Source organism: Podarcis erhardii, assembly GCF_964252035.2.
Source record: "Podarcis erhardii genome assembly, chromosome: 10".
NCBI lineage: Eukaryota > Metazoa > Chordata > Lepidosauria > Squamata > Lacertidae > Podarcis > Podarcis erhardii.
In genome coordinates, this window is record NC_138500.1 from 2600810 (window position 1) to 2615179 (window position 14370).

Here is a 14370-nt window from a genome sequence, read left to right on the forward strand (position 1 = left end):
AATGGATGCTTTTGAATTATGGTGCTGGAGGAGACTCTTGAGAGTCCCGTGGACTGCAAGAAGATCAAACCTCTCCATTCTGAAGGAAATCAGCCCTGAGTGCTCACTGGAAGGACAGACCCTGAAGCTGAGGCTCCAGGACTTTGGCCACCTCATGAGAAGAGAAAACTCCCTGGAAAAGACCCTGATGTTGGGAAAGATTGATGGCACAAGGAGAAGGGGACGACAGAGGACGAGATGGTTGGACAGTGTTCTCGAAGCTACCAGCATGACTTTGACCATACTGCGAGAGGCAGTGGAAGACAGGAGGGCCTGGCGTGCTCTGGTCCAGGGGGTCACAAAGAGACTAAACGACTAAACAACAAAATGTTTTCAGCGCTTGGTTCCAAGTGGCAGATCTTGGAGTTCCAGTAAAAAAGCAAAGTAGACCTGAAAAGGCTGAAACCTGCCAGTTTTCCCCCCACCCCCAGGGTAAAGTTCCTTCAGTTGGGTTGGGATGAGTTTCTATTGCAGTCCAAGGTCTTTGCAGACGCAAGACCTCTCCATTCTCCTTCCCCAGTCCTTGGTCAAGCCAGCAGTCACCTCCAAGCCTTGAAAAACTCCTAAGGGTGATCCATTCATTTCTCTTGTTTAATTCAAATCTTTGGCCATTGAGGCAACCTGATCAGAGGCTGGCCGGATGCCCCATAGCAAAACCAGCAAGCAGGATTAGTGCACAAGTCCCCTCTTCCCAGCCTGTGGTTTCCAGCAACTGGTATTCAGAAGCACTGCTTCCTCTGATTGGGCTAGTAGCCATTGATAGCCCTCTCCTCCTCCAGGAATTTGCCAAATTCTCTTTCAAAGCCATCCAAGTTGGTGGCCACCACTGCCTCCTGTGGCAGGGAGTTCCATAGTTTAACTATGTGCTGCATAAAGAAAGACTTTTTAAAATCTGTCCTGAATTTTCCAACATTCAGGTTCCCTGGATGATACTATTGGGATATTATTGGGAAAGCATAATGCTGGTGGTCAACAAAAGAGGTTCAAAGACTCTCTATCGAGGGAAATCTTAAAAAATGTAGTATAAACACTGACAACTGGGAAACACTGGTCTGCGAGTGCTCCAGTTGGAGAACAGCCTTGACCAAAGCTGTCATGGGATTTGATGACACTCAAACTCAGGACGCAAGGGAGAAACGTGCTAAGAGGAAGGGACGCCCTCCCTGTGGAACGCCCTTCCATCAGATGTCAAGGAAATAAACCACTATCTGACTTTTAGAAGACATCTGAAGGCAGGCCTATTTAGGGAAGTTTATAACGACTTTTTTTAAAAAAATGATATTTATTAGAAGTTTCAAAAATTACAAAAAAGGCAAAAAACCCCACAAACAACTGATGTTTTAATGTATTTTTAACCTCCATATAGGCGGGGTACAAATAATAAATTCTTCTTCTTCTTCTTATTATTATTATTCCCAAGGCAGTTAACAATAAAAAAGCAAGAACCTGTTCACCTTTTCCTATATCCCTACATCACTACAGAGAGATAATCCACATTAAGCTGTGAAGCTTGCATTGCAGGGGGTGGGCTGGATGACCTTTGGGGGTCCCTCACAACTTTACAACTCTACGTTTCTATTACTTCCCCCCACCCACCCCTGCTGGAAAAAGAGAAAGAGAGTGTGGGGGTCAAGGGCAGTGACGCTCTAATGATCCTGGACCAAATGAAATATCCCCAACCAGATGTTCTGGACCACAAATGCCCACCACTGGCCGAGGCTAATGATGGGAGGCATGGTCCAGAAGATCTGGGAGGCCCCAGGTGGGATGGAGGCTTTGATGCCTGGATCCTGCCCTTCCGCTCTTGCTAGAACATGCAGATCACCCCACAGCTGCCTTTCACTCCAGCCTCAGTTGACTTGAAGCCATGTTTTTTTTTTGGGGGGGGGGAATGCTAGTCTACGCTGAGATATCGGTTGCCGTGGAAACCACGCCAGAGCACTTCAAGGATCAGAGAAGCAGAGGGAGAAGAGGAAATTGACAAAGGAGGAAGGAAGAGGCGCTGCTCTCAAACGGAGGAATGTAGCAAGCGCCTTCATCTAAGACTTTGCTATCTGCACAGACGGACAGCAGTGGCTCTCCAGGGTTTCAGACTCAAGAAGTCTCTCCCAGCCCTGACTAGAGATGCTTTTGGGGACTGAACAGATGCCCGACCACTGAGCTATAGCCCTTCCTCTTGGGAGGAGGGGCAGGGTGGATAAAAATCAATGGTTTTTAAAAATAAAAATCAGATTTTTTTATTATTTAAATTGGATTTCTTTGATTTAAATCAGATTTCTTTGATTTAAATCAGATTTCTTTGATTTAAATCAGATTTTTAAAAAATTAAATCAGATTTTTTAAAATAAAATGCTCTCGGAGGAAAAATCTTTCTAAAGATAGTTTTCTATTGAAGTTACATTATAGTCCAAAGGCTATTCATCAGGAAACAAGGATTTGTTTTAAGTTTTCATGTGGGCTAAAACTCAGTCTAAGTGGTTGGGTTTTTTTAATTGTTTAACCGCATTAGTTAACAAACATACAGTACATACATATGCTATTATGTTATTGTTTTAGTTAAATAATTTCTTTAACTTGTCAGTAAGGAAATGATTATTTTTCTCCTGCCAATAAAGCACAGCAGAAAAGTTGCCCAAATATAAACAGTGAACTTGTTAAACCTCCCAACGATTTCATAATTATGTGCCTATGTATTTCTAATAGTATAACCAAAACAGTAATTTTTGATATAACGGTAAAAACTACTCTGAAAATTTATTATTCCAAAAACGAAATCTTCATCTGGTTGTAAATACAGTATTAAGGTGATACCAGCAAGAATGAGTCCTTCCGTAAAAAATAAAATAAAAAATGATTTAAATCAAGTCTTACTGACTAGTGACTTAAATCGTGATTTAAACTGATTTGATTGAAATCAAGTCCACCCTGAGGAGGGGGAGGAATAGGGAGCAAAGGGCAAAGTCAAGAGCAGACCAGAGTTTGCAGACCTGGTGCTGCTTCGCAGAATCATAGAATCACAGAACTGTAGGGTCGGAAGGAACCCCAAAGGTCATCCAGCTCAACCCCCTGAATTGCAGGAATCACAGAGCTCTGAACAAGGCTTTTCCAACCTGGCACCCTCCAGGTGTTCGGGGGCTAAAATTATCACTGGTTGGCAAAGGCAGCTCTGAGCAAACGAACGGCATCCGTCTGCATCAGGAGACGATGGCGGAGAGCACCTTGGGGTGAAGTCAAAGTGTTGGGAGCTTACAGCGCCTGCTGTGGCTGCAGAGACCAACAGGGGAGAGACAGGTTTTGCTGCAGGTGGGGCAGAGGAAGGCATCTGGCTGCGCTGCTGCTGGCGCATTATGTCGTTTCTTCTGACACCCAGCTCTACCTCTCTTTCAAATCGGAACCAGTGAAGGCGGTGAAGGTCCTGTGTGAGTGCCTGGAGGCGGTTGGAGGATGGATGGTGGCTGACAGATTGAGGCTGAATCTTGACAAGACAGAAGTACTGTTTTGGGGGACAGAGGGCGGGTGGGTGTGGGGGATTCCCTGGTCCTGAATGGGGCAACTGTGCCCCTGAAGGACCAGGTGCGCAGCCTGGGAGTCATTCTGGACTCACAGCTGTCCATGGAGGCACAGGTCAATTGTGTGTCCAGGGCAGCTGTCTACCAGCTCCATCTGGTATGCAGGATGAAACCCGCCCTGCCCTGAACTGGGAAGGGTGGGGTATAAATTATATCATCATCATCATCATCATCACAGGTATCATGTGGCAAAGGGAAAGTTAGACCGGGATGGCTGACTAAGAATCATTCCCAGCCAGCCTGACCAATATTCAGGGCTGTTGTGAGTTTTAGTCCAAAATACCTGGGGTGGGGGGGGAGGCATCAAGTTGTGGGGAGGCTGCTCTGGTGTTCTGATGAGGAGGGCAGCCCCTACCCCACCAAAAAATTAGCTGGATAGCTCAGTTGGTTAGAGCGTGGTGCTGATAATGCCAAGGTTGCAGGTTCGATCCTCGTAAGGGACAGCTGCATATTCCTGCATTGTGGAGAGTTGGACTAGATGATCCGCAGGGTCCCTTCCAACTCTGATTCTAATGCACCAAAGCCAGAATGCAAGAAACCAGCCAGCCATGGCCTGCCACTATCCCAGTGACACGAGAGTAAGCCTACTGTCTGCTGGCAAGGACCCGGAGGCTGTTGCTCTCTCCTCCCTCCACCTCTCCCGAGCCCAGCTCCATCCAGATGGCCCCGTGAACAGTCACTCCTTTAATCTCTCCTTCTGGAGAGCTAAGCCTCCTGATTGAGTCAAAACAATCCCTAAATTATCTGCTCATTCCCAGCGCCTTCATTTCCAGGCCTGATCTCAGATCGCTTCCGCCCGTCCGTCAGCCAGACTGAGACTTATCAGCTGCAGCAAAGGAACGGAGGGGGCTCCTTTGTGGACTCCTGGGTTCTTCGGTCTCGATGTTTTCCCCAAACCTTAGGGTGGCAATCATGCAGAAAGACTTCCAGAACAGAAAAATGGTATGGATCAGGGCAATGACCCATCTTCTCCAGCACCCTGTTTTCACAGGGACCAACCAGACGCCCAAATGAGAAACCCACAAGCAGGATTCGAACACAAGAGCAACTCGCCTCTCCCGTGGTTCCCAGCAACTGGTATTTGGGAGCTTTGCTGCCTCCAGCTGTGGAGGTGAAACATGGTTATTCTGACTAGTAGCCACCAATAGGCTTCTCCTCCATGTATTTGTCCAATCCTCTTTTAACTCCTCAATGGCAGCAGCTTCAAAGCATCATTGAAGGCTGTTTGAAAGCCCTCTTGCAAAGAGTGGTCCCCACCCAGCTCTTTCAGAGCCCAAAAACCAGAGGTGGAAAGTGCAGTGCAGTAGGACTGTTAGCAAAAGGGCTTTCAAACAGCCTCATGCTCAGCTGTTCCCAGGAGGGGAAGAGGGGTGTACAGTGAAGCAGAGCGGGATTTAACCCCTGGCTATCAGCTGACAAGCACTGCACACATCTGGGTGGCAATGGGTGGAATAGCTGAGAGAGAGAGAGAGAGAGAGAGAGAGAGAGAGAGAGAGAGAGAACACGTCCGGTGTTCTGAAAGCCCATCTCCAGACCAGTCCTGAGGGCAAGGATCTGTAAAGAGTTTTATTGTTCTTCCGGTGATGGGGACTTAAGAGGTGTTGGGGAAGGTGTCCGATAAAGGGACCTCATGTTGAACTTGTATCACCCTTGTAGACCCCTCCCCATTTGTGACATGCTAGTGATGTAGTATCAGTGATGCTGCTCAAAGTGTATTCCGGGGGAAAGAGGGAAGTTTCAAAAGAGGAGGTCACCCCATGCTCAGGGTTCTTACTCCTGGGGGGACCTGTTGTGCAACAATAAAGATCATGGTCTACTGACTGCTGCTTTGCTGGAGCTTCCTTCTTTTACTGACCGCATGGACCCACGGGGGACTTGCACCCCGACGAGCTGGGCTGTTGAGTAGTCTCTCACCCAGGAATTTTTTCCCTTAACAGAAGGAAGGTGAGATATAAAAGGAAGTAACAAAAAAGTAGCTAAAACTAGCCAGAAAGGGAGACAGTAGAGTGAAATCGGGGATGAAGTAGAATGGGGCTGCCACCAAGAATGCCCCGCCATGTGTCACCAGCCTAGAACTGGCACAATGCCAACACCCATGGAACATCCTAGCAGGTTTGAGCGCCTTGGGTAGCAATGCAGGTGGTCAGTCTAGATGTCTGACGCTACGATTCTTTGATTCTGTGCTCCACGTTAGCTCTGCCACCTCGGAAATGCGACTTCTCTTGTACACACCACAAAGCTCTCCCCACCTTCTAGGTCGATGCAACGTGGAATGCAAGATTGCCAACTCAGAAACAAGATTCACACGAGGCTCCACACACTCACACCTGCCACCACTGAGGGAGGAAACTTGCTCTGCCAGCCCACAATTGCCCCACGGACCTCCCTTTCCTTGGAGTGGAAATCCTGGCTGCAGGGCAGTCACTATATGCCAGGAGGGTCCTTACCTGTGAGAAGTGAAGTTGTCGTACGAGCCCACAGTGTAGTGTCGGAAGAGCCTCTTGGTCCTGTCTTCTCGGGTTTCTGGAAGGAAAGAGCAAATTTCTCAGAGACGTTGAAAGTCGGGAAGCACCTTTGAACCCCTTCCCTACCCTCACCTCCCATGGGATGTGCTCATCCCAAGCTCTACATGGACTATAACTGGCCTTTAAACCAGCATGATAACTGCTGCTACCACAATGGTGCCAGGGTAGCTATGGAGCAAGAAGCAAAATTGCGCGGGGGGGGGGGGGGATAGGGGCCATTGACAAACTGAATATTAGGTTGGCACCAACAATTTCTGCTTTTAATCTCAAAACTCTTTGACGTTGCACCTGTTGGTTTTACATGTGGGCTTAATGTATTGTTTTGCATTGCATTTGCTTTTTATTCCCGCCCCCCTGCACAATGCCATGGTAATTCGGAAGGATGGGTTTATAAACCCTGCAAAGAAATAAGTAAATGGTTAGTATCGGTGGGCCGCCTGGAAGGTTGATTCCCTGAGGAAAGCCACCAGGCTAAGCCGGAGGGATCTGTCTACGTGGCTGACCTAAGTGGGCGTGGTGTGTGCCCTCCAAGGAAGGAAGCGAATCTGGTCTGGACCAGGAATGCTGGGAGAATGCTCAGGACCCCTAAGAAGTGGAGACCCTCAAGCCATGAGCTGGAGCTTGAGAAAGGCTGCAACCGAGTCTCTGGAAGTTGATGTCTTTGATGTGTGGCCTGCAGACATGGAACAGGAGAGTTGACCTGGAGCAGGACCCCACCAACAGCCCCCGACTCCTCGGCACTCTCCAAAAGCTTTACTTTTTCATCTCTTGACTGTGCTGAAGCTAAGATGGATCAAGGACCGGTGAGAAAAGCCTCTTAAGTTTCCTCCCTAGCAGGCCAGCTGTCCGGTGTCTCAAGCAAAGGGGTGGCTTGGATCATCATGGAAAGGCAGGAAGGAGCAGATGTTTGGGAGGAGGAGGAGAGAGGATTCCTGGCTGTCTTCAGTGATCTTGTTTTGGGAGCTGCTTCTCATCGTTCACCTAGCTGATGTGAGGTGGCCTCTTCTGCTCCTGGAAGAAGGATGCTGTTGACCAATGCACCGTCCAGGCAGGCAGGATGAGGCCCTTTCTGAAGCCACAACATGGAAGCCTGCTTGCTTCCCATTTAATTCTCCCAGAACTTGTCCATGAAATCCACGCCGCTTGCTCCGTGGGAAGGAGCCATTTTCAAAGGAGAGCAGTTCAGCTTGTGAGAAATGGTTGATGAAGCACAGCATGGCTCCAGCCCTCGCCTTCTGTGCCACAGAGAGACAGGGGGGGGGGCATTGTGGAGTATCAGACTCAAAAGTCCTTTGGGGTGGCGTTTCTGAGGGCAAGAGCTTTCCTGGCAATGTCTAAACGCAACTCTGGCAAAAGTGACCGGCCCCAGACTGCAAGCAGAGAGGTGCCATTCCCCCTTGCCACCAGCAGGTGGGGCACTTCCCCTACTCTGGAGGAAGCACCTGGGCTACTGCTTCTGAAGTGTTTAACCTGCTTACCCTCAGGTCTCTCATCTCCGCATCTCCGATAATAAGCAGCCCTTTGAGCAAACAGATGTTCCAAATGGAGGCCAGCGCCAGCCAGGCCTGCGAGGGCAGGTGAGGTTAGAAGGCAGTTGGTTCTGAGAAGGTATCTGCAGCTGTGGCCAAGTGGACGGGCAGGAATGTGCCAGGTTGCTGCTCAAAGCTGCCCAGGCTGCTGTGCCACACTTGGTGGGCACAAAAGACACTGGGGCAGAAGGAGAGGGGCATCGCTGCCTCCAGCTTCAAGGAGCGACAGCTTCCTTCCGCACTATGCCAAGAGAGGATGAAACCTACCTCAATCGCATCTCATATGTGGGGCTTGGTTCCATGAGTTCTGTGTAGACTCAAAACACATGTATACTCAAAAACTTTCCCCTTGCGACCATCCTTACTCTTTCGAAGCTCAGTAAGCAAGGCAGAAAGCTTAAAAGCTCTTTCTGCACCGAGCAAAACTTGCATGCCTTTAATTTCTGCAATTTCAGGCTGGCCTTCAACCACGCAAGGTTGAAATCGCACAAGTTAAATGTACGTAATACATGGCCGAATTGTACCTGCTCTCCCTGTTCCCACCCATGCTAGCAAAAAGCGTAGCAGGATGCCCATATTCCACAGCTCTGCATGCAGAAATATTTTGTGGCCAGGAGGGGGTTTGCAAACTATTTCTGCTCGTGGGGTATGTAGTCGTGGCTTACCTACTGAACTACTGTATACCTGAAGGAGGGTCTCCACCCCCATAGTGCCCGGACACTGAGGTCCAGCGCCGAGGGCCTTCTGACGGCTCCCTCACTGCAAGAAGTGAGGTTACAGGGAACTAGGCAGAGGGCCTTCTCGGTGGTGGCACCTACCCTGTGGAACGCCCTCCCAGCAGATATCAAGCCAATAAACAACTATTTTACTTTTAAAAGACAACTGAAGGTGGACCTGTTTGGGGATGTTTTTAATGTCTGACACTGTACTGTTTTTAATATTTGGTTGGAAGCCACCCAGAGTGGCTGGGGAAATCCAGCCAGATGGGCGGGGTATAAATAACAAATTATTATTATTATAACCCTTGTGGTATCAAAGAGGAAACGGCAATTGCTGGACTCCCTCGGGAAAATGCAAGATATTATCAGGGTCCTAGTGCTTAGCCAAATCACCCAGATACTTTGCTTTTCCATGCATGCATCATTCTAGCTGGCTGAGGGGCCAGGCCACTTTCTATGTCACTGGGAGGTTTTTTTTTAGCCGCCCCCCCCCCCACGCGAGGATCCCGCCGTATTTCCCTCAACGCTGCTGCGGTCTTTGTCGCTCTCGGTGGTGCATTCATACATGGCGTGCAACAGGCAATCCGGCCTCCCTCAAAGTGCCCAGGTTCCATGCAGGAGCAAACGCCCCATCTGAAGTATGCCGAGTGCCCAAGTGCTTTGGGGATGGAGTGTGAGGTGCTGTGCAGGTGGAGATCAGGTGGACCAGATCCCAGGGGAAACGGTGAAATTAGTGGAAGCAGCAAGGCCGATTTCCGAAGTTGCAAACGTGCAGTCCGGAGACGCTACTGAGTGCAGAAGACTGTGGGGACGGGTGTCGGACGTGGTGCCCTCCCCTGTGTTTTGTGAGAGGAGCACTCCAGGGACGTCTGTGCGGCCACTGACCCTGGCCATGCAGCGCCGCTCCCTTGTGCCTCAAAGGCCTGGACTGTTTACCTGGTCCCGAGAAGGACCTCCTGGTGGGGAGCGGCGGGTCGGGCAGGGCCAAGCCTTCCACACGGATCCTCTTCCTTCCATGCTTGGCGAATCTCTTGCTTGACGTTGCTGCTGCGACCCTGGAGGAAGCTGACCCTGAGAGCCAAGGAATTGACGACAGAGAGTGCCGGTTGGCTGGGCGGCTTTGCTTTCTGCATCCAGCACGGGGCAGATTGGCTATTTTGGCACGTGACCTTTTCCAAGCCAAAGGCTGCGGAGTGGGGGAGGGCAAGCCTGGACCAAGAAGGACCATGGTGCCTGTTCCAGCACAACTTAGCAGCAGCAGTGATGCTGAAGGCAGCAACCAGGGCCATCTTTACCCGGGGGTGCAAGGGGTGTGGGGCACCCGGGTGCTGAATTCTGGGGGGCACCCACCGCCCACTGCTGAAGCCGCCTAGCCTGTTAACTATCTACCTGTTATGAAATAATAAATAATTTTGATCAAGCTAGAAAAACAAAATACATATATACCTAGGTATTACCGAGATGTATACCTACTCTTTCGCTAAAGGACTTTCGACTCTGTGCGCTCATTTACCAAAGATGCGCCACACCAGCAGCGGCGCTTGTCATTCAAAACGGCGGCACTTCAGACTCAACGACGGCACTTGTCATTCAGAACGGCGCCGTGCACACGATATAAACTCTTACATCTAAATATTATGTTACGTATTGTACTGAGCTGCTATGCGGCAGTGGGGCGAGTCAGCAGCACCTTTGACACGACTGATGTTTCTCCTAAGTAGGTGCTTAAATGATACTTAAGTGTGGTGGTGTTGTATACTTAAGTACAAGTGTATTGCAAATGAATGAATATACATTTTTTAAAAAAAACAGAAGCATTTTTTACTTGGTATTATAAGTGAGGGCATTAACAGACAGGATGTTAAATTGTTTTTATATGCAACAACAGCGGCAAGAGTATTGTTGGCCCAGAAATGGAAGCAAGAAGAAATTCTGACGAAAGAAGAATGGCAGACGAAATTAATGGACTACGCAGAACTGGATAAAATGACAGGAAGTATTCAAAAGCGGCAGGACCAGAGATTTACAGAAGATTGGAAGAAATATACGAACTATTTGAAGAGCAACTGTAATCAACAAATTACACTAGTAGGACTACAAGAAGTTTTGTAAGGAGAAATATATGAGAGAGACGTTAGTTATGAATTTAAATGTAATAGTGAAAGTAAGAAAAGTAAATTAAGTGAAAAAGATTGGGAAATTTTCAGATGTGATTGACGGAAGTCAAAAAAATTGTATAAGATATGAAAGTATGTTTAATAATTGTTGAAAATGATATGTTAAAAACATATATATGTATGTATATGTGTGTGCGTGTGCGTGTGTGTGTATATATATATATATATATATGCTTTCGTAGATTTTCACGGGTACAGGAATGCAGGTTTTGGTGTCCTCGGGTGTCTTCCCGTGTAAAAGTTGGGGTGTCTAGGCGACGTTTCGACGAGGTCTCACTCGTCATCTTCAGGCTGGTGCTTTCGGCTTCTTGTTACTGGAACAGAGCAGGATCTCAGTGTTTGAGTTCCTATAAATACTGTAGAGGGGGTGTGGTGTATAGCCTCCAATGTTCTGGGCAGAGAGGAAGTTCCCAGGCTAGTGTGCCTTTTCTTCTTTTGTTCCTTAATTACTTGAGAGATATCTTGAGTGATTTCTTGAGTGATATCCTGAGTACCACTTAGGTGGGTCATTAGGTGTGGATTAGTTGTTAAAGTCTTTGTGTCTTGACCTCTTGAACTTTGTGAAGAGTTTTCCTGAGAAGATGGCTGTACTGTACTTAGTTGTGCTCTGGCTTGGCTTCGTGTATAGGGGCGAGCTGTGGTTTTGTGGCTTGTGTCAGCCAGATCTGTGTAGGGATTGCAGGGGGGTGCAGCATCCGGAGGTGCCACCATGGATTGGCTACTGGATGGTGTCTGTAATTCATCTGTGGAGAGGGTCTGGGTTTGGGTCTGGTGTGGTTGATTGGTGTTGGCGTTCTGTGTGCCTCTGGATCTGGTGTCAGTTTTTGTGGGGAGGGCTAATTTCCAGATGTCTGGCAAGCGGGATGTGTCGTCACGCTTGTTCATGTTGTGAGGGTGTTTCTCTATCTCGATGGCTTCCATGATTATTCTCTTGTGGTGATGTTCCGTGTTAAAGAGCAATTTGGAATCTGCAAAATTAATTTCGTGTCCTGTTTCTTTCATGTGTTGGAAAAGAGAGGAAGTTTTTTCTTCTTTTTTGACGGCATTCTTGTGTTCTGCGATACGTGCATTTATTCGTCTGTTTGTTTGTCCAATGTACGTGGCTGGGCAGACTTTGCAGGGTATTTCATAGATCCCTTGGTTTTCCAACTGGATTTTATCCTTGGGGTTTCTGAGGATATTGGCTATTTTTTGGTTGGTGCAAAAGGTTAAGGGGCACTACAGATAAAATTAGCAAAATCCTCCATAAACACAATATCAAAACAGCCTTTTGCAAGAAAAAAGAAACACACATGTATGCCCAAGGTGTTTTACATTTTATGTGTGATGTTGTTTACGTTTTATGTGTGATGTGTGATTCACGATTGTCAGGGTTTCCTACAAACCGCGAAATAAATGCAAACCACAATTTGTAGTAAGAGCCCTAAGTGTTGTTTTTAAAAAGCCCTTTGTTGACCACATACAATTATACTACAACAAAGGGCCTGGAAACCAAGTGTTATGAGGAATGATTGAGAGAGCTGGGTATGGTTAGCCCGGAAAAGAGGAGACTTGAGAGGACTTGTGGTCTTCAAGTATCTCAAGGGCTGCCCCATGGAAGATAGAGCAAGCTCGTTTTCTCCTGCTCTGGAGAGTAGGACTCGAACCCATGGCTTCAAGTCACAAGAAAGGGGATTCTGACTAAACCTTGAGGGTAAGAGCTGTTTGAGTTTGAAACAGACTCCCTCAGAAGGTGGTGGACTCTCCTTCCTTGGTGGCCATCTGCCAAGCATTCATGAACTGCGACCCCTGCATCACAGGGGGCGGGACTAGATGACCCTCGGAGAAACCTTCTAACTCCGTGGATGTTTGATTCTATGTACAAATTGTATCCTAATCTGGAAGGGAGGCCATTAATTGCTGGGGAAAGCTCGTGGGGAAAATAGAAGAGGTTGTTGGGAATGTAAAAAAATAGAAGGTACTTTTTATCATATGTGGTGGTAAAATCATTCTGGGAAATGATATACAATCAATTGAAAAAAAAATGTTTAAGATAACTTTTGTCAAAAAAACAGAGGCTTTTTGTGTTAGGAATTATAAGTGAGGAATAATAATAATAATAATAATAATAATAATAATAATAATAATAATTATTATTTATTTATACCCCGCCCATCTGGCAGGGCTTCCCCAGCCACTCTGGGTGGCTTCCAACAAAATATTAAAATATAGTAATGCATCAAACATGAAAAGCTTCCCTAAACAGACTGTTTCTGTATGCAACAAAAGCAGCAAGGATGCTCTTAGCCCAGAGGTGGAAAGAAGAAATAGTACCGACCAGAGAAGAGTGGCAGACCAAGCTGATGGAATATGCCAAAATGGCAAGACTGACGAAAAAGATCAGAAACCAGGAAGACCATGTATTTGTGAAAGACTGGAATAACTTTTTAACAGATCTGAGAGACCACTGTAAACAGTTGAATCAGGCAGAGGCAAACTCCAGCCCTCCAGATGTTTGGGACGACAATTCCCATCATCCCAGATGACTGGTCCTGTTAGCTAGGGATGATGGGAATTGTAGCCCCAAACATCTGGAGGGCCGAAGTTTGCCCTATACCTGGTTGAAATCATCGGCAGGAATACGACGGCACTTGTAAAGTAACATGAACTTCGGAAATGATGGATAGACTACAGGAAAAGACGCAGGAATAAAATTTAGAAATGGAAGCCATGGAGGGAGGAAGGGAGGTCTGAAGGTTTGAGAGAACCTTTTTCTGTTTCTTTTTTTGTACGTGTAATCTTCATGTAAAACTAATAAAAATTATTTTAAAAAGGAAAGGAAAACAGAAGAGGCAGGTGTAACCATCTCACTCTCGTCTCTCCCCCCCCCCCCATCCTCCCCCTTGTCCCTGCTGAGTCCCACATGGGGCAACACTGGGACTGAGAAGGATGTGGAGATTCCCCCCCCCCTGCCTCCCAGGACTGGGTGCAAGGTTGAAGGTAGGCAGGAGAGGGCTGGCTGGGAGCAAACAGAGAAAAGTGGGGATTTGCCCTGAAGGAACAGCCTGCCCTGGAGCCACACTTAGATCGCAGGACTGGGAGAGACAACGTGTTGCCCCTTCAGGAGACAGGGCTACACAAATGAATCATAGAATCATAGAGTTGGAAGAGACCACAAGGGCCATCGAGTCCAACCCCCTGCCAAGCAGGAAACACCATCAGAGCACTCCTGACATATGGTTGTCAAGCCTCTGCTTAAAGACCGCAAAAGAAGGAGACTCCACCACACTCCTTGGCAGCAAATTCCACTGTCGAACAGCTCTTACTGTCAGGAAGTTCTTCCTAATGTTTAGGTGGAATCTTCTTTCTTGTAGTTTGGATCCATTGCTCCGTTTCCACTTCTCTGGAGCAGCAGAAAACAACCTTTCTCCCGCCTCTATGTGACATCCTTTTATATATTTGAACATGGCTATCATATCACCCCTTAACCTCCTCTTCTCCCGGCTAAACATGCCCAGCTCCCTTAGCCGTTCCTCATAAGGCATCGTTTCCAGGCCTTTGACCATTTTGGTTGGGGTCCCTCCATTTACACACACACAGACAGACACACAGACACACCAAGACATTTGGCAGCCCTGAGAGCCAACTGGGGAAAGCCTGGAAGAGGAACCATCTACTGGGGTGCTTTGACCTCTTCTGCAAAGCAAAGAGGGGGTCAGCACAGGAGCTCATCTGCTTCCTGCCTGCAACGAAGCCCCTGAAAAGCTGAGCTTGGCCTGCTGGGCTCTGTGGTTTCCCAGAACCCCCTTGGTCCCTTGTGGCACAGAGGGTGA

At 47.7% G+C, this 14370-nt stretch overlaps 1 protein-coding gene across 11 annotated transcripts in view; it reads right to left on the reverse strand.

The window, feature by feature from the left end:
* The window catches only part of SHANK3 (SH3 and multiple ankyrin repeat domains 3), a 487858-nt gene that overhangs the window by 94629 nt on the left and 378859 nt on the right, over window positions 1–14370 (reverse strand). For all 11 annotated transcript variants that reach the window (XR_014160963.1, XM_081879612.1, XM_081879611.1 and 8 more), the window contains one exon: window positions 6056–6131. Coding sequence is in view for 10 of the 11 variants with exons in the window: in XM_081879612.1 (XP_081735738.1) it covers window positions 6056–6131 (76 nt within the window). In the remaining variant the exon portion in view is untranslated. The remainder of the gene's footprint in view (window positions 1–6055; window positions 6132–14370) is intronic.